This window comes from Manacus vitellinus, unplaced genomic scaffold (assembly GCF_001715985.3).
Source record: "Manacus vitellinus isolate BGI_N305 unplaced genomic scaffold, ASM171598v3 scaffold_5_pilon, whole genome shotgun sequence".
Classification (NCBI taxonomy): Eukaryota; Metazoa; Chordata; class Aves; order Passeriformes; family Pipridae; genus Manacus; species Manacus vitellinus.
The window spans coordinates 6,556,237-6,581,621 of NW_021940682.1; the positions used below are offsets into that span (position 1 = coordinate 6,556,237).

A 25,385-nucleotide genomic window follows, 5' to 3' on the forward strand; every position below is an offset into this window, starting at 1 on the left:
AAGACCTGGTGTAGTGCATGAAATGGAGACAGCACCATTTCAGAATGGCCCCACGTGCTCTCGTACACCTTTGTTCTTTTAGCCGACATCAGGAGTGACAATTGCACAACATATATCACACACTGGATTTTTACCTGCTTTAAGGATCTGGGCTGCTTGAGTGAATTTTACCACACCTTTTTTTTTTTTGCAATACTGACTGAAATATTAGGTGTTCATTCAGCACTGGTTTAGACATCACTGCAAAAATGGGGCTTTCATCCTGCCTGAAAAGCAGCTGTTTTGATGTTTGAAAATTCAGCAACCCTAAGAGCAGGACCCACGAAGGGACAGGACAAACATCGTGAAGAGTAAATATGGAATGAGCACAAGTCATTACTGCACCAGGATCAACAGGGGTGCATTAGCCCATGAATGCAACTGCATTCACACAGCTGGTGAAATTCAGGCATGTCCTGGATGCCAATATGCTCTCCTTGACTGTTCCCCAATCAACATTTGATGGTGAGAATAATGCTAACCTGTTTGATTCACAGAAGCACTGTGAGACTCAATTATTTCACTTTCTAAAACACCAAAAGTTACAAGGATGGAGAGTCCAATTCGCACTCAGACTTGTTACAGAAATGCTACTGGTTCTATCTGAAAAATCAGGCCCTGGGCACTCTGAACCTCATTAGAAAAATGAAAAAAATGCTTTCTAGTAAAAAAAAAAAAATCTCATCTCTGCATCTCTGAAGCTGGCAAAGTTAGCCTCACTGGGCTTAACTTCAAACGCTTATAACTTTGCATAATTGGGAAATATCAGAATAAAATTTTTTATGCATCTTTGCACATGATCAAAAGCACGACTGTCACAAAACCAGAGACACACAGCATGTTCCAGACTCTTGGTGATATCTGGTCCCTAAAGCATTCAGTTGCTGTAAGCAACCCTTGTGGAGCCATGTCCTTAATGAATATTTTTAACTATTTTGGGTCATCTCAAATAAAAGAAGAGTTTAATTAGCAACTTCATCCTTGCTACAGACTATTTGAGTCACGAAAAAACAACAAGAAGAGCATGCATGATTTTCCACCAGACTCTATACAAATTTTTAGGATATTTCTAAAATCGAGACCCACAGCTAACCCCAGAAAGTCTTACAAGTCTTCTTTATAAAATTTGAGCTCATTTATGCTAGCAATGTGATGGGTTCTCTTTATAGGTAAGCTCTCACCCAGCAACAGCTCAAACGACAGGAAATACATCCCAGGCATAACATCATTTTAAAATTATTAGCGAACAGGAAAGATGACAGAAGAGAAAAAAAAAAAAATCATGATTTTTCTAACAACTCTGGAATAACAAGATGACTGTCCAGTTGTTCCCATCTCTTCTCAGCTGGCCTCCATATGCTTTTTATTTAATTTCTTTTGCCCCTCATTCCCTTGCCTCTCAGACTCTTACAGCCTCTGACTGTTTTGGGGGAGAACGCAGACCTTCCTATCTCCCAGCGAGCCCCATGAGCCTCCTCCTTCAAGCTCTCTCATGTTTCCTGGTGAGCTCTGTCTCCTCTTTCATCATCTGCCTGCAAGTCCTGCCCCAGTCTTACAGCACTGGAAAGAAATGCAATCCGACAGCATTAATAAATGATAACTGGTCCCTCCTCTCCCTTTCATCTCCTCTGGCCGTAAGCAATCCGCCTGCTCCCAAGGCAATGCATAAGCACGGGTCAGGATGTGGTGCTTCCATGCCAAGCCTCAGGACTGATGTCAGGACAGGTTGCCATCTAAGCAGGTTGGTGACCAAGTCAAAATGTTGCTCTCCTCTGCTGCCTCAACTTCCTGCTGACACCTTGAGTGGAGAACAGCTGATGGGTCCAGCTTGAGGGACAAGAGGGGCTTCCATCCATCCCAGAGGACTTCTCCAGCAGCCTCCCACACCCTCAGAGCTCAAGGCACCACTACATTTTATCTGGAGACCCCAGATTGCTCCCACCTCCATCGTAGCTCCCGAGAAATCAGTCGCCACTCCCTGGTCCTTCCTTGCTTGGCTCCCAAGGCTCTTCTCAGAAAAGCCCATCAGATTTTGTGACTCATCCCTCACCCCAGGGTAAAGCTAAGAAAACAAGCAATGATGACAGAGAAAAGAATAACTGTCATACGAAAAAAATTTATAAGCTATTCTTCCCACCCAGGATTTCCCCCTCTCAGACATGAGAAAAGCAGCAATTAAACCATTACAGCAGGCTCCCAGAGCCCCAGCAAGGGTTGAGTGTGATGGACACCAAATGGCCCCTCTGACTTCTGACCTGCTACAAGGGCCTGGGGAAACCCTTAGTGCTCATCTCCTTACAGCGTAGGGTCACATCTCTTGCACCAAGCAAGTTCTTTCTCCTCCCTAGTCTGACAAGATGTAGCACCAAACTCAAATAAATTGGTAGGAGCGGGGAAATCCTGGTACTTGTGAACCCGAGACAGAAGAATAAATCCCTAGTGAAATCCCAACTGTTTCAATGCCATGAGCAAGGCAGGAGCTTAAGAGGAGCACACTTGTTCAGTGACACAATGTGCAGACTTTAATCAGGACCCATGAGATGCCAAAATGCAATTCCAGTCAGAGGTGATACAGGACAGCATCTCAGTATCCTGTATTTTCTCTCTTCTAGTAGCTTGCTCCCGTTCACTCAGCTTTTAAATCAAAAGGATGTTTTCTGACCAGTGCTGCTGCAAACCACACACTGAAAAACCAAGCCAGGTTATTTTTTACTCTTTAAAAACAAAAACACCACCCACCAGGGATTTTGTCCAGTGGTCAAAACCACCCAGCTGCTCATTTGTGTGCACAGCTGTATACAGTTTGTATGGAGCTGTACAGCCACGGGAGCGGAAGGAACAGAGCAAAACCGAGCTGCCACAACCAGCAACAGTAAAAAGATTCTTTTTACCCTCATCTTCCCAGTAATTAAGGTAGCTTTCTTCCAGTTTTCTGGGTGATTGAACCACCCTGGAAGAATCAACCCCAACATATTTTCAACCCATGTTTTGGTTTACTCAGAGAGGGCCAACTTTTAAATTGCTTCTTACAAGCATTCACAACAGGCCTGGATTATCTAAGAGCAAGCCTTAGCCAAATCAGGAGGGGAGAAAAAAAAAAAAGAAAAAGCAATGCCCATAAAATGAACTGTTGCTAAATAACATCAAAATCTCCTCACATGTATTTGATCTGCTCCTGGAAGTTCCACATGCAAACACACAAAGTGAAATAAATATGCTAAATTACCTACTGCTATTTCTTCACTCAACTGTAAGAGCTTCTGCCAGAGATACAGTTCCCCCTCATGGAACAGAAACCGCAGAGGCCCGCCTAGGGCTACCCAGGAGACAGACATGGTCCAAACCTACTGAATGCTGCTGGTTTCAATTAGGGACCAGAGCTGGTGTTTCAACTTAGTCTTATAAAAAAGAGTCTATCTGAAAAGAAGCAGCACAGTACCTCCCTGTGCAGGAAATAAAAGCCTTACGTAGGAATTTAGTAATTAGCAGATCACACCATTGGTTCATCCCATCAGATAATCCACCTTTGACCAGCAGCCAACATCTAATGTTTAAAAGGCAGAAGAAAACAACCTTCAAAAGTACCTTTAGCTGTATTACTTACAGAGAAAAAAAAAAATAAAAGTCCTCATGACCTACACAGTCAGCTTATGCCCTGCAGCACAAATTGTGATTACTCTTTTCTTATCGTGCATAGTTGCAAGTGTTACCATTACTCATAAAATTATCCAACCCTTAAAAAAAATTCCAGCCACACCACTTGCATCACTGGCTGCTGCAGCACCAAATAAACTATTCTGAAAGTACCCAGCACATATACAACAGACTTATTTTACAAATAATGCTTTTTAAGTTCATGGTGTAACTCCCATTAAATGGTATGGTGCTGAAAGAAACCAAGAAAGAGACTGATTTCATTTCTAGAGCCACTTCTAAGTCTGCTGTAGGACCTGCTTTAACCTGTCTCTCTTCATGGAGGGGGGGGAAAGGTATAGATATCTTACACAAGTAAATCCTATCACAAGTAAAGCTGCCTCATCCTTTGCTGTTCCTTCCCCTTGGTCCTCCTCAGACCTCATGATACCCCCGAGCATGGAAACACACAGAGCTAGCTGCTCTGCTCCAGACAGAGATGTATCTGGGTTCAAGGGAATGTCATGCCTGTTTATGTTCCTTCCATTTTTAAAACAAAGCCACTCTGGACCATACTGGCTTCAGTCCAGTGGGAGCCCTACCACTGGCTTTTGTGGGCTTAGATCCAGCCCTCGGCCTCACTCTACTTATGTTTTGATGAGCTGCAGCAAGCAAGGCAGCCAGCTTTGTTGTACAGCCAATTTTTTGTCATACAGACTAGTGAGTGACTCCTGGGTCGCTTTTCCTCCTGAGCAGCCCCTGCGTGACAATTTTTGAAAGAGGTTTGCTTGTGTTTTTCAGTTTCAGGTGAAAGGTGTCCAGTTTCACTGTGGCCTTTCCAGACAACTCCAGTAACTCAGAGGAATCCAGTTATGCAGATGAAAGATGTATTGGTTTGCCCATATCAAATCTCATACAGCCTGACTTTAATTAGCTCCTTATGGCCTGGTTTTGAGCTCAGAAATGCCATGGTAAATATGGAGTAACTCTCCTGAGCAGCAGAGCTTGGGCCCGATGGTGAAATTCTGACCTTCTTTTACACTCCTGCAAGGGCTGGCCAGTAAATGCTGACGAGAGCAGCTCCAGGCAAAACCAGACCTCCAAGGCCCCAAAGCCATCAAGTTCATCCACGTTCAAGCAGGGTACTTCCTGCAGTCAGGACCTTGCTGTGGCATCCTCTCTTCCCCTCCCGTAAGAACTCTTCGGGGTGAGACTGCCTTGCCTAAAGACAATCCCTGGGGAAACCCAGGCATTTCAACCCAGCTTGACAACAGCACAAAGGACAGGAGAGTGAAGGGTGTCCCACTGTGGAGCAGCTGAAGCTGGATGTTAGTCCTGCGAGGTTCAGTTCAGTGCTAGCAAGTGCATGAGGATCTCTGTGGAGGTTCACCTGCTCAAACTGGGGCTGTGCTCAGCCCACAGACTTACAGGGCTCATGAGCAGCTCCCTGCACCTTCGTGTCTTTCAGGGCACAGTGATGCCAAAAGCCACTGCTACATGGACATCTTTGTGCCACTCCAGTGCTGCCTTTGTACATCAGCATATGATGTTACCACATTAGTTCATCCATGAGGGATGGTGTTGACCTGCTGGCTCAGACTGTCCTCACCCAGCTGCCCCAGACCTAGTCTTTTCCCTTACCCACTAGTCCTGACCACTGCAGTTGTTTCCTTGTATGCTTATCTGTAACCCTAATCCTAGCTCATGTTCTGGCTATTTCCTCTTGATCCTTGGTCCCTTTGCAGCTCTTCCAGGAGATACAGTCCAAGCACAGCAGCCTTCTCTGTGACTTCCCCATCAGTGCTGCTGGCCATTTCACTTGTTTGAGCCCTGTATCACCTACAAACTCTCCCCCCAAACCATGCCACTCCAACAACGTCAATCTGACGCATCTGAATACAGGCCCCATCCAAAGTAACCAGCACTGAAATGCTCCTACCAGGTCTGCATGGTTTTTCCAGGTTTGATGGTCTGCACTAATAACAGCCAAGCACAATCTGGGGGAAGGCAAGAGCTCCATTTTGCTTTACCAATCATCTCCCCTTCTCACAAGGCACTGCAGAATCAGCTGCAATAAGCTGCACTTTGCTCTGTTTGAGGTCAGTAGGACTTTTGCCACTGATCTTCAGAGAAAAACCCCTTGGCTTATCTGCTTCTGCTGAAGGATATGGATAGGTTCCTGGAAATGCTGTATTATGGTTTATGCTGGTACCCAGTCCAACTACAGCTCTTTCTCATACCACAGTTTAGCCAAGTCCTTCTTGATTAACCAGTTTCTTACTCCACCATTGCCAGATCCCCAAGCAAAGCTCACAGGACTGTCACCAGAGTCCCTGCAGACTTTTGCCCAGCAGTGTTGTGATTTGCTCAGGCCAGGTATGTGGTGGGGTACCACAGAGCTACTGTTGCTTACTGCCACCAGCAGCCCACAGCTGCACGAGGAGGTTTCCAGAAGTTGCCAAGAAGCCCAGATGACCTGATAGAGCCAGCATCTTCCCTCAGATAAAATACATGGATAAAAACAACCGTGTGCACATGGCCAGGAGGAAGTGTTCTAAATCGTGGCACAGTCCACATGATTGTTATTTGCAACAGTTGTAGAGCAGGTGACAATTGTTCTGTAGGAACAAGGTCTGATATTCACTTGTACTTCTCTCTGAGTCATTAGAACTAGGTAGGTCCCCAGAGACCAGCAGCAACCCACGCTGAGCAAGGAGGGTGGCTGGGGTCCAGATTCATATCCCTAATTTCCCCATTTCCACCCATCTCAGCCAGTGTCACCTGCTTCACACCCAGTTCCCATGGCCACAACTTGTCAGCCTCCCCTCTGCAATGTCTCCAGCACCATAATGAAAGGTAGAAGGGCTTTGACATCATGCATTTTGACATATTCACAAGCACCCCTCCTTCTTTTTATCTTATATTTCTCAGGCAACACAGAGAAGGTCCATGAGTTCCTGGGAGCCAGGAGAGCAGAGAGGCAGCACGCAGTGACTGACACCAACTCCCTGTACAGACCTTCACATCAAAGCCTTCCTGCAGGACAGCTACTAAGTCAGGCACTGACAGGCTCTGCCAGGACAGGAAATCTGGCAAATGCCACAGAGCACCGTGGTTGCTGAGGAGACCCTCTGCACAAGTTCCCTTCAGCTGTGGACAGAGCAGACCTGGCCCTCTCAGTGCACCAGCAGGACAAAACTCAGTTTGAAGTTTTATATCAAAAAATTGGGAAAATTTTATACAGAGGAAGGAGTTGGCACGGGATAGTGTGAGAATTTGAAATGTAAGTGCATGGTTGCAACCCTAGAAAGGAAACTTGTAAGTGCCATGGCCATGTCATGTCTTATTTATTCCAGGATCTGACCTCTCACATACATCAACATCACTCTCCACCTTAAAGGAAGCCAGAAGGGAAAAAGACTGTAATATACAGCAAGCTGTGCAGTCCCAGGAGTTTGGCAGGAGAGAGCAAGGCTTTCAAGGTCATGAAAACATGGAGAACACTATGAAAGAGCACTAAGTAGGTGAGGTCAGCAACATGCAGGTACTTGCATGCTGGGGTGGTCAGGTATGTATGAAGAGGAGTTAATGTATGGGGAGCACATCTACACACCCAGAGAGCACCGAGAGGAGGTGGGTGGACAGCCTCAGAGATGAAGGGATGGAGCCTTTTGGCAGGAGGACAGATGTTCTGCAGGGAGGAGCAGAGCGATGCGGGGCTTTGGGTGTGCCTCCATGCCAGAGTGGGTGGGGAAGCCGGGATGAAAGGAAAACTGGTGCAGCAGCACAGAGGAGCGTGTGCTGCAATCATCGGCACACAGGCTGGGGTTATCCAGGTGCTGCTGACTTACCCTGGGCAGGGAGATGGTACAGAAATTGCAGCACACAGCTGTGATGTGCCTATGTAGGTACAATGGTGCCTTGGGACAATTTTATGTGGGAGACAGCAGCACCTACTAGATATGTACTGTTTACTGAAGTCTCTCACCTGGGGCACTTTCACTGCATGAGTATCCTACACAGAGGATACTCATGCTTGGCTATCACCATGCATGAGGGAAGACAACAGGAGAAAACCTATGTTGACATGGGACCAAATCTGGAGGGAGAGGTCATTTAACAGTGCCTGAAACCACTTGCTCCTCTGGTTGACAAGTGTAGAACACGGCCTAACATTAACCCTAATGGTAAAACATCAGAGTAGAGTGTGCTGAAGTGTCCCACACCCTGGCTCTGTACAAAGAAAACACTGCAGCCCGCAAGGCTTTTATGCAGAACAGTAAAGTATAGTAAAGCTGGTGTCAAAGACGTGCCTCTGGCCTCTAAAACAATTCACCAAGCATTGTCAGCAGGCTGTTTAAGAGCAGCAACACACTGCTTTAGCTGCCAAAACCCTCACCTCACCTCCACACTGTGGCCTTCTCCAGTTCAGAATGAGGAGGGAAGAGCTGCGACTAGATATTCATTACAGATCAGCTCCATGCAGGCCACCTTGGGTCAACAAAGTGCAAGTAAAACTGCCCTAAACTAGCTCAGCTGTCTGCCACGCAGTGGAGCTCCACATCAAATTCCCTGGCTACCTGAAACAACACAAAGTGAAGTACAGGTGCTGCAATTCTTCTATTGGGAAACAATCATTCTTAACCTGGAGCAAACAGGTTTCATTAGATGTGCTCAGCAAACACAAGGAACACGGTGCTTTTGGAGCACAGGACATTTCAAAGGTGCTATCATGAGGCTATCTTGGTACACAGTGCAAAGGTTAGACCTTTGTTTTCTTGGGAGATTCAATTGCTAGTTTCTGGACTCTGGGCTGATTTGGTAATACTTAAGAGTCCACAGAGACCCTGTGTATGTGGAAAACGTCTTTAAGTTTTGAGATACATACACCTGCAGAAAGTAAAGTTACAGCCATTTCTTTACAAAGCTACAGATACAGACAGTACTATCACACATCTTTTAAATAATAATAATAATAATAATTTTAAAAATCTGGATTACTTACAAAGGAATGCAAAGAAATGCACACAGGAATTTGTACAGTTTCATTTAAGCCATATAGTGAAATGACAATCCCAAGCACCCACAACAGACATAGCTAGTAAAATCCTAAAGCATTAGAGAAGAATCGTAGCCTAGGTGCCTGCAACTGTACAAATGTATCTACTACATTCATGAGAAAAATCACTGAGGCCTCATCCCTCTGCCTTGTCCTCAGAGCAGCTCTGCTAGAACTGCTGAGGTGGCCAGAGCTGGACAAGGGCTGTCCTGAGTGCTTGCTACCAGCACAAGAGGTGACTCAAATGTTTTCCTCCCCACTCGCTCTCTCATTCTCTTTCTTTTTTGCTTTTTTCACTTGTATATGCCTGCTCTGGAAGATCCCCCACAGCCATCAAGCACTGCCTGGTTTGAGGACCAGCCCAGTACATCATTCACCTGACCCATCCTTGTTCCAAGGGCCTCTACCCTCAGCCAAGCAATGTATGAAACCCCACTCTCCCAAAAAAACGTTTTTCAGTAATTAAAGCCTTAAGCTGCCTTTTCATCATATCACTCAACTATTAGAGAAACACACCCAGATCTAACATCACAGGATACGGTGGCCCTGCTCAGCCTGCTAATGAACCACCCAGAGGGAAGAATGCCAGGTCACCCACTTGAACCACTCCAGTTTCAGGGTCTGAGACAAGAATTATAAGCAGTCTTAAGACTTGCAGAGCTCAAGAAAGGCATCTCTGTGGATTTCAGCAGCTTAACTTTAGGAAGAGATCTCAGCAGACCCTGCAAATACCCATCTGCAGAGGAGAGGCAGCAGAATGTTTAAAATCCACCATTGGAAGAAACTGGTTGCAGAGCTAAATTTAGCATAGAGACATAGGGGCATGCTCCAAGCCATACTCCAGCCCTCCTCCCTTTGCCAAAGTTCTGGCAAAGCATGCTGTTCCAGCTTCAGGGAAGCACTGGTCCCTTCCCAATGCCTTCTCTAGGATACAGGGGGAGGCTCCAAGCTGCATGTTGCCTAAAGCACTTACTGTCACGTAGCATCTTCCCATCAGCTCTGCAGGGCCTTGGGCAGGGGTGCTGACAGCCTGACTGGCACAGACAGAGAAGACAGACTGCTCCTGGACAGCCTCAGACAGCAAAGGCAGACCATTTCAAGTGGCTGTCTGGTTAGAAATTAGTATTATTGCCAGTAGTCAACACCAGAACAGAGTTCAGCAAGGGGAAGTGAACACAAAAGAACAATTTTCCCCACTTCTCAGTAAATCATGATTATTAAGGACAAGGAGGTCCCTCTCATTGTTACCAGCAAGTGCAGGAAAAAGCCACTTTTCCACCACAGAACAGGATTCAGCTGGGAAAAGGCAAGTCCCATCCTCTCAGGCTTGTGAGCTAAAGTGACACAAACACAAATGGCTTAAGCCCTCGGCTCCAGCAGTGCCAGTGCTCCACAGGATGACTCCAGCCACAGAGCCAGGAGCTACCAGGAGTGTGGGATGCCAGCATCAGGGAGAAATCTTGTACTAGAGGACTTGGCAGATCTGTGTGAAGGGGAAGGAGGAAGACACAACCACCTTCTCCCCCAGCCTCACAGTAAGTCTGCTGCAGTGGTGCTTTCTTCACCTTGCTGGGCTCCAGGCAAATAAATCCTTTCCAGCAAAAACAGTTGCCCTGAACAAGTCCTCTTGCAGCTGTAGGAGCCATATTTTCCCATCTATTTTATACTTTGCCTTTCTTTAACCATGCTAAAAATACCATTATGTCCTTCACACAGACAGTCCTCATTCGACCTCCAGAAGGGAAAAGGAAACTCACTTGAAAGTTTTGTTTCCTTTACTTCACCAGAAAAAAATCAGAGAGGCACTTGCAGGAGGGAGGCACCTGTGCCTGGAGGTGAGATGGGAGCAAGGATGGACCCTGCCAGTGTCTCATCCCATCCAGTTCCTGGAGCTCTCTCTTTCCCATACACGTTAGGTAAAGGAGAGCTGGCAGAGGCTAGCATGCACCCTCTGTACACACCTCCAGACACAAACAGAGAGGCCACTGTCCAGGTTAGCTGGTCAAATGCATGAGACAGAGCTAGTGCAGCTGTCCCAGCTGCTCTCATTTCACTGCTATTTGTAGGAAAAGGGGAACTTCACCTCCCTTTCAGCAGGAACCAAGAACCTGCCTTCCTCTTTCTTTTTTCTTATTCCTACAGTTGGCTCAGCTTTCCCCAGCAGCAGTAACAGCCAACCCTTGATGGAAAAACAGAAATCTCAATGCAAATCTTGTTTACATTTACTCTGACCTTTATTAGGCTGTCAAGGGGTGCTCATTTTGCTCCACCACACCATGTTGTCCCTCAGACTGCCTCCTCCAGAGCTGTCAGGACCAATAATGTGCAAAAGCCAGGGTAGTTTTCCCTGCAATGCTCATGGTTTGCTGTTGTGCTGCCCTTGCACATACTGCAGAGGGCCTTTCCAAAGGACTTGGACAGAAGGAACAGGGTTTAAGGTAACAAATCCTCATCTAAGCTGCACCCTTGCACCCATTTCTTGCTCCGGGCTGTGCAGTTCAGGCAAGTGCAATGCATGAGAAAGGTCAGAGGTGCGACCTGTATTCTGGGGGCCCAGACAAATTCCTGCCACTGCATTACACACAATAGCAAAATTGGTTCTCAAAAGGCAGGGCAGCAGCATGCCTGGGGAAGCCAAACCAGCAGGGCTGTACCAGCAGAGCAGGCTGAGTCCAGCAGGATAATGAAACATGCTTTCCCTCTGCACTGAATTCATGTGGAAGCTAGTTAATACTTTTCCATTCACGGACATTAAGTATTTCAAAAGGATAATAACAATTGTCGTCAACACCTTTGACACTGAGGCAAACTGAGGCATGGGAGGCTGAAGCAGCTCATTCTTAAGCCTCGGCTGTTCAGCAGCAGAGGTAAGGATGGTGTGCACCCCTGTTTGCCAAAACCTGTGCTGTAACCACCAGAGCACAGCCCCTCCTGGAGCCCACCCTGTAATAGAGAGCAAACAAGTTCTCATTTAGGGTGAGGACTACGGGGGCAGTGAAATCTTCAGCAGCTTGTTCTGGCAGAGTGGGAATGGTGAATAAAGTAGCTTTCTTAGGGCAGCCAAACCCCACATGTGCCCAGAAAACCTTTCCACAAGTGAGGACACGCCTGCAGCTCTGAAGATGTACAGGAGCAAGAACTGGCCTCCCTGGCTGTTTATATGATATTCAAAGGGAGACCGAGAAGGAAACAGAGCTCTGAGAGTCAGGATTTCCTACTGTGTCCCAAGACCATCCTGGCAATGCCCTGTGCTCCCCACTGCTCCAGCATCCTCCCAAGCACCCCCACGGCAAAGCATCCCCAACCCTTGCACGGAGTCCTCCGGAGAAGCCAGCAGGCACGCAGGGTGCACTGTGTGGAGAGATTTGAGGCTGTTTTCCTCCCTACCCCGCCAGGCTCAGCTGGGTCAGACACAGCACTTGGCAAGAGAAGAGCTCCCAGCTAATTTTAGCCTCTGGCTCTCCACCCAGCAGCAGCTCAGCTGCTATGGAAAGCTGGGCAGCACCGAGGTGAGGGCTGGGAGGCGCTGCCTTAAAATGGCCCACGCGACCACACGCTGCCAGCTAAATATAAAACAGTGGCGGGCAGGGGGTGCCATGCTGACTTGGGCTGAAGCAAATCCCTTCCCCACTGCCAAGAGATGGAGTAAGGACAAATTTCAGCTCCCTGGGATCTGCTCCCAGACCCAGGCAGCACTCACGAGACTCTCTGCCCAGAGGAATAATTGAGGTTGTAAACTTGCAATAGGATCCCATATTTTACATATTTTTGGACAGTTCTGGAGCTGGTGCACCTCGGACGACAGTGTGGCCTGCTGAGCAAGCACTACTTTGCAAACACTGCTCATACGACAGCCTGGCCTGGCTCCTTCCCATAACAGTCCTTTCTCTACCATGTTGCCTACTACAAAATGTTTATCCAGGGATGGGATGCTTTCCCTGCTGAGTTTGCAATGTTGGAGTCCTCGCTGTGGGAGTTGGTGCTTGGGGTGGGAGTTGAGCAGGGCGAGTTTTCCCCTGAGTCTGGATGCAAACTTGCACTGGTTCCAGCAAATAACACCTATCCCTCTGTGCAAGAGAAAAACACCTAAAAGGCATGGAAAGACGGAAAGGGAGCCATGAGGATTATGACAGGAGCAGCAAATTCAGAGTTTCTGGATTAAATGTTACCTGACTGTGGACCATAGGACTATGTGCAAACCAAGCCTCTTTTCTTTGATTTTCAGAGTGCCTAGAGAAAAGGGATTTCACAGACTTTGCAAACAAAGAGGGACACGAGAAAAATTCCTGACCACATTAGCAAATCCTTTTTCTACAGAAACAACTGGCAAAGTGCTGAGCCTTTGCTAGACACCCAGGACAAAACAGGTAACCATACTCTGCAAATACAGTGGAGCATCTGCAGCAATGAGCACAATGCTCTACAAAGGGAAACCAGATGTCTTGGCAGACACCCACCACAGTAAAAAGCCACCATGGTACTAATTTTCAAGGCACCAAACACTCGTATGACACCAAATACATTCTTAACCATCCTGGTAGAGCTGCTTATAGTCCCCACCAGCTTCTGTAATTATTATCCCTGCATTTTCCTCCACCCTTTTTAAATATAAGTTAGCAGTTTACTCTGTGCTCTCTTCTTTCCACATCTCCTCTCTTTTTGATTTCTGTTGATTCCAGCCTCTCTGTTTCACTGAAATCCCAAGTACTTGCTTCTAATTTAGCCTTCAGTTCCTTCCCCCATACAACTTTTTAGTGGCCATTGGCATTTTCTGATTACTCTGTTCCAACACTCACCTCACTATGCCCCATTTCTGGCCACTTCTTACTTTTGTTAAATAATTCCCGTCATCTGTATTTCCATATAATGCTTCTTCTCTTCTGCTGGTCTTGTCTTTCACATTTCTTTCTTCCTCTACTTCTGCATGAGGTGCAAAACATGCTAATAGTTCTTTCCCCTCCTTGATGACAGGTGAAAATAAAATTTACAAAGAAACTAAATTCAGGAAAAAAAAAATAAAATAAACCAACTAATCATGCCAGTTGGGAAGCATGGAGTTTTGGGACAAAGCATTCAAGAAAGAGTACTGGAAGACCCAGAGTTAACTGGCAAAGCACTTACAATTTGCAAAGCAAAGGAAATCAGCTGCATGGCTGGAGCTGATGGAATGCAGACAGCGATCAGACAGCACAGACAAACTGAAATAATACTCTCCAGACTGAGGCAGGGTACAGTAGGAGTTCAAAGAGAGAGTGCATCCTCCCCTGCCCCACCAGCACACAAAAAAGACCCTCTTCCCCACTGCAGCAGGAGGTTTGAGTCAGTGAGACACACCTGGAAAGGCCCTGCAAGATCTGCAAGGAAGGGTGGCATGTTTGGAGGAATCACAAGCGCAGAGCACGACTACAGGGGCCGGAGCAGCTTTAGCATCATCTGGACTCCTTCAAAGTAGAAGCTGGGATGAAGATGAGGGCTCAGAGAGAAGAGAAAGGAATGTGAGAGATAGAGGCATTTATTAGCTGCAGACTAGGTGCAGGTGAGCAGCACCATCCCAGCAACAGAGAAACTGCCAATGGATGAAAAGGTACTGGCAGGAAAAGCAAATGAAATTCAGGCTGAATGGTGGTAATCTTAGCTCCACTACTGGAGAAGGTGAACAACGTGAACAAGTAAATACAGATGATCAGCTACAGCCAGTAACTACAGGGGAAAGGAAAACACCCAAGACCAAGGTTAAATTCTGTCAAAATGTGGTCTCACAAGTGTTCCAGTTCCCTGGAGAAGCAAGAACCAAAACAGCAGAGACAGATTTAGAATACATCTATCCAAGGATAAATAAGCTCCCAACATAGAACAACCCGGAGCAGTACAACTGTCCTTCAACTCGCACACCTTACAAAGCTCTTCCTGACTGAGGAAGTGGCTGAAAAAGAGCTGGATCAGGAAAGACTCTGGGAATCAGTGACAGAGATGGGGCAGCCAAGGAGTCTGAGCAGAGCGAGGTGATGAAGCAAGCCCTGACAAGCTCCTCCTTAGGCCCTGAATAATTAAACATCTGTAATAAAGAGAGTTTTGCCCCTGCCTGTGAGGGGAGAGGAGAATAATGGTTGATACCAAACCACTTTTGGGGCCTGAGGTGCTTGCAGCTGGTGGTCCAGCCAGCACGTGGAGACAAACCAAGCATCAACTTGGCAAAACCTTTTTCTACAAACCAACATTCAGGCTATGTTAAGAACTTAAATTCCTTCTAGAACCCATACAAATTTAGATCCATGCAGATATTTGCTCAGGCATGGTGACAGTCCTAGAGGATCATCACCCGAGGCTTGGGAAAAGTTAGACCTGCTGGGTTTACCTAAAAGGGACTACCTAACCTAAATGTCAAAAAGGAAAATAAAAATTTAGAAGTGAAGCAGTTGGCAACAGTAATACCAAGGCTGTTGTCAGGGTGCCTGTCTTAAAAGCAGCAGGAAAGGACACAGTGATACTTGGAATAGTGAATGACATCAGACAAATTATAAATGCTTGGGGAAAAAAAAATGTGTTTCAGAGCTAAAGCATCCTACAGGCACAGGGTTTGAGTTTCAGCTGAGAAACTGAAAGAGAAATGACGAAGGCTTGGCATTTTGAGAATAAGTAGTAATTCAGTGATCCACAGCCGACACACTGGTTGGTTTTTCTGTACAAGCCTCTTTTACAAACTGAATATAAGCCTAAGAGAGAGATGGTGATTTCAGACACTTGATAGCACAGCCCACACTGCCTGTTTCACAGGTTTGGGTGAGAAGGAACCTTAAAGATCATCTAGTTCCAACACAGCCTTGAACACTTCCAGGGATGTGGCATCCAGAGTCTTTCTGGACAGTCTGTTCCAATGCCTGACCACCCCCACAGCCAGGGGCAGTTCCCTCAGCCTGCCCTTGAGTACCCCAGCCCCACACCATCTTGAAGACCATGGGCTGGGCCCACATCCCACACACCAGTGTCCTTCTTGGACTGGGGAGACCGAGAAGGGACAGAGGTGTCCAGACACAGTTGCCAAAGTACCAAGTAAGAGAGAAGGAAATTATTTGTACTGTTCTTTTGGTTGCTTTATTGTTATAGTTTTAATTATTGCCAATATTGAAAAGAAATCCTAACGAAGCAGCCAGACAGAGGCCAAGGAGGGAGGTTCACAAGCCCTGGAAGTGGTGGGGTTTCCTTACACTCCAAGGTTCACCCTTGCTCTCTAGTTTTAAGAACAAACCTTCTCCTTGCTTTAGATTTTAATAATGCATTCATTCTTAACATCTTGGCTGGGACGTTACTTTGAATTTCCAAGTAGATGCAACAGCTCCCTCCCGTTGGTATGAGAGTACAGGCTATGGGTCACAATCACTGTTCACAAAATTTCCTCTGAAATAGTCATGCATCGATGTTTTCAAGACATAGAAGTCGTCTCCCTTTGCAATTGCTATTTACTCCTTATGTTACACAGATAATTCACCTCTGGAAATTATAGCTCAGTCAGGTTTGATGGGAATACTTGGTTTTGGCAGATTGTTGGTTAATTTTGCATTTTTGATGGAAAACAAATAAAACACTCCCAGCTGGCCTGCTTGCAACCAAACACGGACTGTGGCAGCTAATGCAGAGCGAGCTGCTGCAGCAGGTAATTGAGGCTATTAGTACAGGGCGGTCTGGACAGGATATCCTCAGCCCATTATAAATTTTGTTCTGCAGCTCAGATGGGGTTAATAGCACCCAGACATGACTACTGCAATTTTACAGAAAATTACATTACGAAATATAAATAAAACTAATTTAGGAAGTGAAGTATTTATGAGAAGGGCTGGAGATATCCTAACTAGGCTCAAATGAGCGGCACTGCTGAGGAAGCTGTCGGAGTTGCCAACACCAAATACAGGGGCCCAGTCAGACAGTCCACACCAATGACACAGAAATAAGTGGCCTCTTGAAGCAAGGTAGAAACAGATTTATCTAGAAGGGCAGGAAAAAATTCACATATCATTAATGTAGATTATCCTCACTACAAGAGAACTCTACCAGGCAATTCTGCAGCCATCACAGGTGATTACATAGATGAAATATTTTTACAGGTAAATGGAATATAACAGTATCTGACAATGAACTGTTGTTTAGTGTGTGTGAATTTACACAATTTCAGTGAAACACAGACTTCCATGTAAGCCTACTAGTTCCTAATTCTCCCAGTTCAGAGGGTTAGAGGAAAAGAGCGTTACAAAGACAACACAATCCTGTTATAGTTAAGTCTCTGATCCGTATTCATTGTTTTTAGATTACTGACCAGCACTGGCTGTCAACTTCCAATTAGTAAAAGAAACCCTCAAGAATATTTAAACTGTCTCAAATCAACATCAAGGTCACTGAGGTGGAAACCAGGAAGGAAGGATAGCCTGGGACTTACCATTTGCATCTCTGATGGCAAACAGTGACGCAGAAAAGGAAAAATATCCCAAGATGTGACTTTTGCCACATAAGGGTATCAGATAGACCTACAATGTAAAGCAGTAGGTGACAGCTTATCCCCTTTGTTTTAGAAATTGGAAAAAACCCACACTGACCTCTTTTCCCCATCAAAATTAAAAAAAAAAAGTCAAATGGGAAATAGTCACAGAATGCTGAAATAACTAAGGCTTAAGAAATTATAAAAACAGAATGAATGACCTCTTAAGAAGGTCATGATGGTTCAGGGTGACTCATAGGTCCACTCGACAGTCTTTGGACTGTCTGAACTTATCCAGCATCCCAAAGACTATTTGAATCTCATTCTTCTATGCAGTTGATTTAAAATATTTATTATGGCAACAGGAATTATTTTTCTGTGACGTCCTAGGAGAACTTAATGGCAGCATTATTCCAGACCATCTAAACATCTCAAAGCATAGAGAACTCTCTCTGGATCAGGAATATCAAAGCCTTTGTGCTTTGGCATGGGAAAGTCTTCTAAGGAAAACAGAAACACCGAGCTGCTCTGGTCAAGATCCCAGTGTATTTTGGCTCGGCTGATGACACACACAGACTATGAATTTCTAACATCATGAAAAGGATAAGTATCTAAGGACCAGATTCACAACTGTTTCCACCCATGGATCTTTCTGAAATCTCACACCACATCTAAATGAGACAGCTTATTTCCTTTTCTGGAAAGTCCTTCTTCGCTATTACTGCAAGCCCAAGAAAAGCAATTGAATTGGGAAGCGACTGGAAGACGGAACATCAGCGCACAGCAAGAACAAATAGGAAAGGGCAACGCAACAAAATATATAATCCCATGAACTCCTGAGGCCAGTGCTGTAAGCACTGGAGAAAGAAGCCCATCTTTACTCCATTCCCCACTGCCACAACCTACAAGGCAATCCCTGCCCTCAGGAGAACATCCTGCCTTTTACCATATTGCAGATGTCAGTAGTTTCAAACCACCAGATGAAAGCTGATGTCCATCATCTCTGAGCACCACTCTTCCTTCACATCTGTCTGAACTTGCAGGTGAGAGAAGGCAGAGCCTTCACATTACTGTATCACACGTGGAAACACATCTCCAGAAGACAATAGCATTCCTCTGCCAACCCCACAGTGCAGGGGAGATGCACAGGAGGGCCCCCCTCTGAGACTGAGTTATCCTAATCCAGTCCAATTCAAGACAGGAAGGTGTGGTGCAGGAATACAAACTATTCTGGCACACCACTACACAAATCTGTCACAGGCAACATGAGTACATAAAGAGATGGTGCAAGAGTTTATTTATAATAAGTAATCTTTGCAAATTACTTGGGAATCTGCTAGGGCCAGACAAACTGTGGGGCAAGTTCCAAGAAAACAAACACTTACCTGACTTCAAGTCAGGTGGTGAAAAAAGCCAGGTTCACAAATTACCTGCAGTACATGCCCCAGCAGCAGTGAAAGGATACACTGACCCAGGACAAGTATGGGATAGCTGGCATGAAGTCTGGGCATCCCCTGCCTGCTCTGTCAATGAACCTCACAGCCAAGCTAAAGAATGATCCATATTGCTCTCGGTAGCCCTGGATGCTCCACTGAGCCTGTGATAGTGGTCCGTGCTATGAATATGGGCCTGGGGATGTTCGCTCCCTTTACATACACTAGTGCAGAGCAGGATGCAACAGCACTTCTGATCACCCTCCAGGAAGACTAAACTGGCCACCTGGAAGTGAAAAATCTGCCCCACCTGCAGTGCCCATCCTGCAGCTACAGGCCCACAATGTGCTTTGGGGATCGGGGTTGCTTGGCACAGGTCCTTGTGAGCCAAGGTCTCACCAGTGCCTTCAAAAGTACAAAAACACCACACACAAACTTCATGGTACAGACACTTCCTTCAGTCAGGACAAGGTGCTTCGGGGGTGATAGTTTAACTCTTCCTCAGCTTCCACAGAGTGGAAATAGATACTTCAGACACCACTGGAGAGCCACATGGTCCGATTTCTCGCCGTGTGCACTAAGTAACCCTCAGAGCAATTCTCTCTGCAAAAGAACGATACTGTGCATGCACAGGCAAGTCACCTCGCGTGTGAGCGATTGCAAAAGTCAGTCCGTGTGCATGTGAATGAACCTGTGCACGTGAATGAACCTGTGCACGTAGGTGTGCTCCTCTTTATGCTTCTGAGAGTGCCTGGGCATGGAGGTGAGAGAAGGAAGCTGATACATTACAATAAATGACCAATTTCAGCTTCCTGCCAGCTCCTTCTCTCCCACAAACACACGCACCTGTCCATTCACACCAACACCTGGGGCAGTTTTTAGTTTTTAAGCAACTCGCACTGCTCCATAGTAGCCTGGATGCCTGAAGATTAGAGCTCACCGTGGTGGAGGGATAAGAAACCAATGCTCTGGGAAAGGAAAGGGACACTGAAGATGTACATACTGCAAGAGTCTTGCCAAAGGACTTTTTTATTTGCACATCTCCATGGTTTCTTCCAAACCCCTCCTATTTCCCGCTTCAGAGAGTGGGAGTGCACACTACTGAGGTAGAAAAGCAGCAGTCTGAGAATCTAGAAGCGAGACAGAAATCACTAACACAGTCCAAGATAGGAAGATAACATACAGTGTTATTTACACACAACAATAAAATGTGGAGGCACCAGGGTAGGTTGAAGCAGCCAAGAGAGGCAGGTTAAAGAATGCCCCCCCCCCCATTCCTTGTTCCTACAAGCTGCACCTCCCAGGATTCTAATCTAATCCTGCACACCCTGCTTGTGCCTGGCTCAGTGTAACCCTCACACCTGCAATAAAAGAAATCGGTGCAAACAATTTATAGACTCCTGAGACACCATGGTCTTTGCAGCAGAAAAAAACCCAGATTCTGCACAGCAACGGCTGGGAATGACCTCACCTCCAAGTTTCCTCAGGGATGGGGCTTGGGTTTTACTACGTTGACCCAAGATTTTAAAGCAAAGGGGGATCACTGCACATCCTGCCTGCAAGCACAGCTCACTTACACCAGCTGGGCTCCCTCAGAGACACACCTTTCTGCTCAGGTGGGCCAGATGAGGCACTGATGGGCACAGAAGAGAACAACAGAGGTAGCAGGAAGAGTTGCCTGACCCAACATCTTTTCCATTCAAACAGCATTGCAGCAGCTCTGGGAAGTGGCAGTGCCTTAGAGTGGGGGGTTTTCCCTGGGGAAGACCTGTTGCTGCACTTGTCCCTTCAAGCTCTGCTGCCAAGCCAGGGGCATAACAGCAGCAAAGGCAGGGTGTAGGCCTTGTTCTCAAGACCTCTGTGCTTTGCTGGTGTTTTCTCCCTTGCCAACACCTCATTCACCTTTGAAATAATAAAGTCTTCCCATCTCCAGCATTCACTTGCAGGAGCAAAGTGTGCTGTGCAGCAGCTTGCAAAGATGAGAAAAACATTCCTACTGGAGAGCCCACTCCACAGAGGTTAGGGCCTGTCAGCAGCAGGAGTAAACAGACTGTCTCCAGCTCCTCCGGTTTCTTGGCAGGGAAGCTGTATCCTGCCTGTTACAACTTGTTTTGGATGACAACAGGCCACATCTCATGTGAAGAGGGTGCCCATCTTCAACTCACATCAGCCTACTTGTTTTTCTTCACTCAGCTGTAAACATGTTTAAGATTCCTATAAATACCTATTGGGCAGCAGACCAGCCAAACATGCTCAATTAAGAGAAAAAAAAAAAGAAAGAAAAGGGCAAGCCCCACAACAACAATAGAAACATGGAAACACCCTCCTGCCCATGAGAGAACAGTTCTGTCAATAAAGCTCACAAATTTTTTTCTTTTACCAGACTGACTGCTCATTTTAGCATCACCTTCAAAGGGAACCCATTCTATCCTCTGTCCTTCTCCATCCCAACCTCCCTGACAGCCACAAACAGCCCAGATCAATTTTGTCCACATGAATCCCAACCCATGGTGTACACCAAGCACAAGGTCTGCACCTCAGGCTGATCCCTCAACCTTTGACTTTAACATTACAGCAAAGTGAACCTCACACCAGAGCCTGCCCCAGCACATGGGGATGCAGCATCATGGATGCCAAGGGATACCGACAATTACGGCATATTCTCCTTGACTCCTTATTCTCTTTTATCCAAACTATTTATATGCTTGAATTTGTTGCATAGCAGAGCTGCACATACATCAAGGAAGGACAGCCAGGGCCTCAATTTTTAAGCATCACTTACTCAAACACACTCACCCCGACCATCTGACATTTGCTTTCTCCACCACTCATCTGGAGGGTGAAGAGGAGGAGAGGAGCATAAAGCTGGGGAGGGATCCCTCATGCCTAAAGACTTGCTCTAAGGCACTGACTTGGGAGCAAGGGGGTATCACAGGGGCTTCTGCTCCATTCCATGCATGGCTGAGAGGAAAAGGAATATTTTCTGACTCCTTATAGCCTTTCATGAGGAAGACTCACCTCTCTGGAAAAAGAAAACATACTTAGCTTTCCAGATACTGGCTGTTCTATTCTACAATGCCTTTTAGGGAGACAAGAAGAAACTTCATTACAGATACAGGAGACAGAAACAGTTATCTCCTGTAGATCTCCTTCCAAGTTCAGCAGCTCTTCCTCTTTCTGCCCCAATGGAGAAGCCTCTTAGCCTTTTGCTTAGAAGAATTACCCAATAAACAGCCTTTGTATTTTATCATTAATAACTGAGGAGGCTGTTGCATCAGATAAGTTGAGGTGGCAGCTCTTGGTTGGTCCCAAGTGTGATTTGCAGAAGGGTTCTCACCTGGGACATGCAATGGAACACAATGCAGAAACAAGGGGGAAAGTATTAATTGCTTTGAGAGGCACTCCCTCCTACACTAGCTCCCTGGGATCTTTGGAAAGAGTCACCACGTGGAGTCACAAACACAGCCATCCCTGTCCCCAGAGAAGAAAACATTACTTAGTTTTAACAGGCAAAAGAAAACAAATACTATTTGTCTTTCGCTCGGATTTCTGATTTCTTTTAAAACAAAACAGGCTTTTAGAGGTAGTAGAGCAAGAGGAAGGGTGGGCAGGGTCACGGATTAACCTTCCTCCTGTTAGCAGGTTCCAGGATTCTGGCCACAAGGCCAAGAAAACATGGCCACAAGGCCAAGAAAACACGACACCAAGTGCCCAGTGTGACCACAGCCCTCCAGGATGCTGCAGAGCTGCGAGGCACTGCCAGCTGGAGGGTTTCACCCTCCCACCCTTTCCAGCAGCATTTTAATCCTTCTGCACGCAGAATGAGCAGCAATGTCTCCGGTGGATTTGGGAGAAGCTGGACTTTTATATAATTGAACTTCAAAGTAATTATTTTTCTCATCTTCTGTTTTAGTTGCTAATAACTGTAATCATGTCACTGCTTTCCATTTCAATGTTATAACAGAATGACTTTTGTAACAGAGATGTAAAAATAACCCTGTCTAAAAGCAAAGAGGAAGAACCCAATTCATTAAAAAAGTTGTTTGCTCTTGCACATCTCTGCTGTCCTCATGCTCTCTGCCCATTTCTCCCATCCCCTCCACCTCCCTTTGCATTGCTGGCAGTAAAAAGACCATCACCTGTACAGCTCCAAACACCTGACTCAGCCCCTCTCCCCTCATAACCACTATTTTAAATACTTCTGAGTAGCTTGTTTTCTCCCTTGCTGTACTACACAAGTCCTCTCTACACCTGTACAGTCTTGTCTAAGGAACTTTGGAAGGGGTACTGGCAAAGTGGAGTACAGTAAGAGGCTTGGTGAGATGGTGCAAAAGATGTAACTCAAAGTAGACTTGTAGTGCAACTCATCTTCTCATTTCACCAGGAATGAGGAATTCCACCAGGCACAAAAAGCAGATTGGAACTAGAGGATTTATCCTAACCAAAGAAATCAGATTTGTTACCCTGCTGGAATAATAAATGTATGATTTTAGCCTTAACATCACATATAATACAGAACAAATTAACAAGTTGAAGTCCTGTAGGGGACTTTGTGGGAGTAGACATTCATGGTACTCCCCACACAGCCACAGTCTAAAGCTTTAAGACTGAAACCAAGCCTGACTCATAGGAGTAAGAATTAGGAGGTTTATAACATGTTAAGAAGGAACCAATATACTGGAAAGTATTATTAGTTGAATACTCATGTCAGTTAAGAAACTATTATCAAATTAGATTAACTCCAAGCACTGCTATTCTTTTAAAAACAACACCAACAGCATCATAGGCTTTTAAAAAAAAGTGAGACATTTGAAACTTTCCTGTAACCGTAAAAAAAGGAGAAGCATAAGAACCCACAAGACATTGATAAAAATAACTGTTTTCCCATACTTCGGGGGGGAAGGGAGGGGGGGAAAGAAGCTCAGTGCACTTCGCATCATCCCCGCCGTTCTCCTCAAAGTTTGCACAAAGCGAGCCCGTTACTGGGCGGGCGGTGCGCCTCTCCAGGGTATGCATTCCCTCCTCCTCTGCATACACTTCTCCTCGCATCAAAGCGATATTCAAAGCATCTCTGCTGCCTTCCAGATTGGCACCGAGAACCAGAGGCACCTCAAAGCCCGTGTCTCCGGGCTCTGCAATTCCAGCACGGTCGCATTTGGACAGGTCTCCCCACACAGAGCGGGGCGAGAGCCGACAGGCCAAAGGCAGGGAGTGAAACCCCCAACGCCCGTCTCCATCCCGGGGGACAAAGACCCGCTCCGACCCCCGGAAGCAGCGGGGCTGCGCTCACCCCTCGTCCCTCCCTGGCCTGGAGAGGGGGCTCCGCACCGGCTCCCGAGCGGGACGGAGCCCCCGGGGCCGCGCCGGGCTGCGAGGGACGGGACCCCCCCTCCGCCCTTCCAGCCTTTCCCCGCCTTTCCCCTCCTCCCGCGGCGCGCCGGGGGTCACTCACTGCGCTCCGGGCAGCCCCGCCGCCCGCCGTGGCCACCAGCTCCAGGTAGGCGGCCCCAGAGCCCCAGGCCAGCGCGCCCAGGGCCAGCAGCAGCCGCAGCAGCCGCCGCCGCCTCAGCCGCGCCAGCAGCCGGCCCCGCATGGCGCCGCTCAGGGCGCCGGGCCCCCGCCGCCCCGGGACATGCCGCTCCCGCGGCCGGCACCGCACGGCGGCCTCGGACCCCCCGCCCGCCTCCGCGGGGCGGGCCCAGGTGCGGGGCGGCGCCGCGCCCCCGCGGGGCAGCTCCCGGGGCAGCTCCCGGCCCGCTCCGCCGCCGCCCCCCGCACCTGCCTCCGCCCCGCGGGGCCGGGCCGGGGGCTGCGCCGGCACCGCGCTGAGGGCCGGGAGCGGGGACACCCCACCCGAGGTCTCCGCTCCTGCCAGGGCCACCGGAAAGTCGCCTCAGAAGCGAAGGGGGCTCCCAACCCTCCCTCAGTGCCGGCGGGAGCATTGGGGGATCCCTCCGGGCAGAGGCATTATCATTTCCCGTCCTCCCAGCGGAGCGAAGCAGGATGAGAGAGGGCAATTCAAATTCACACAGTTATTACACGCAGCTGAATCCATCTTAAAGCGTCTTTCAGCTGGTGCAACAAGTGTATTTGCTTGGAAGCGCTTTGCTCTGTGAGGAGGAACGGGGCTCGTGAAGTCTCCAGACCCGCTTCCCGAAGCAGCTGGCTGGGCGCGATGTTACACTGTTCAGACCCCCGCAGGGAGGATGTCGGAGGCCCATGGGAAGGACAGGACCTTCCCTGGGTGAACGCTGTGCTTCGTTACACATCCCGAGCACGCTTTCGAAGTGACTCTGTCAGAGTCCCTCCCGTGCTGTTGATTTCGTTCACATCACCAAGGTGTCTCGGAGGATGCAAACTGATTCCTCCGGGGTGAAGTGAAAGTGGGAGATGCTGTCTGGGATATACATCATGCGGCCAGCAGGGGAGCCAGTCCAGAACTACCCCTCTCCAAATATGTGTGATGTGAGTGTTGGGCCATTGGCAAAAACCGTTTCCCTTTACAGCTCTGCTCCTGCAGAGATGCAGCTCCCGTGCTGCGTGGAACCATGAAAAGAAACCCTTTGGCTACAGTTAGTTTTGAAAATGCGTGCAATAATGACAGACCTTTTTTTTTTGTGTGTGTGACTTTTTTCCACTGGAGCCTTCTAAAGTGGGAGGCTCCTTAAAAGAACACTTGCTGTTATTTGGCTTAGAAAACGTGCCGAAGGCATTTTAAATGGCATTGAGGGACACGGAACTGTGGTGTGAGTCC

General features: G+C 47.2%; 1 protein-coding gene across 1 annotated transcript in view; it reads right to left on the reverse strand.

The window, feature by feature from the left end:
• The window catches only part of B4GALNT3 (beta-1,4-N-acetyl-galactosaminyltransferase 3), a 64,893-nt gene extending 40,669 nt beyond the window's left edge, over window positions 1-24,224 (reverse strand). The window contains exon 1 of the mRNA XM_029963392.1: window positions 23,960-24,224. Coding sequence (XP_029819252.1) covers window positions 23,960-24,224 — 265 coding nt within the window. The remainder of the gene's footprint in view (window positions 1-23,959) is intronic.
• Window positions 24,225-25,385: the final 1,161 nt, after the last annotated feature.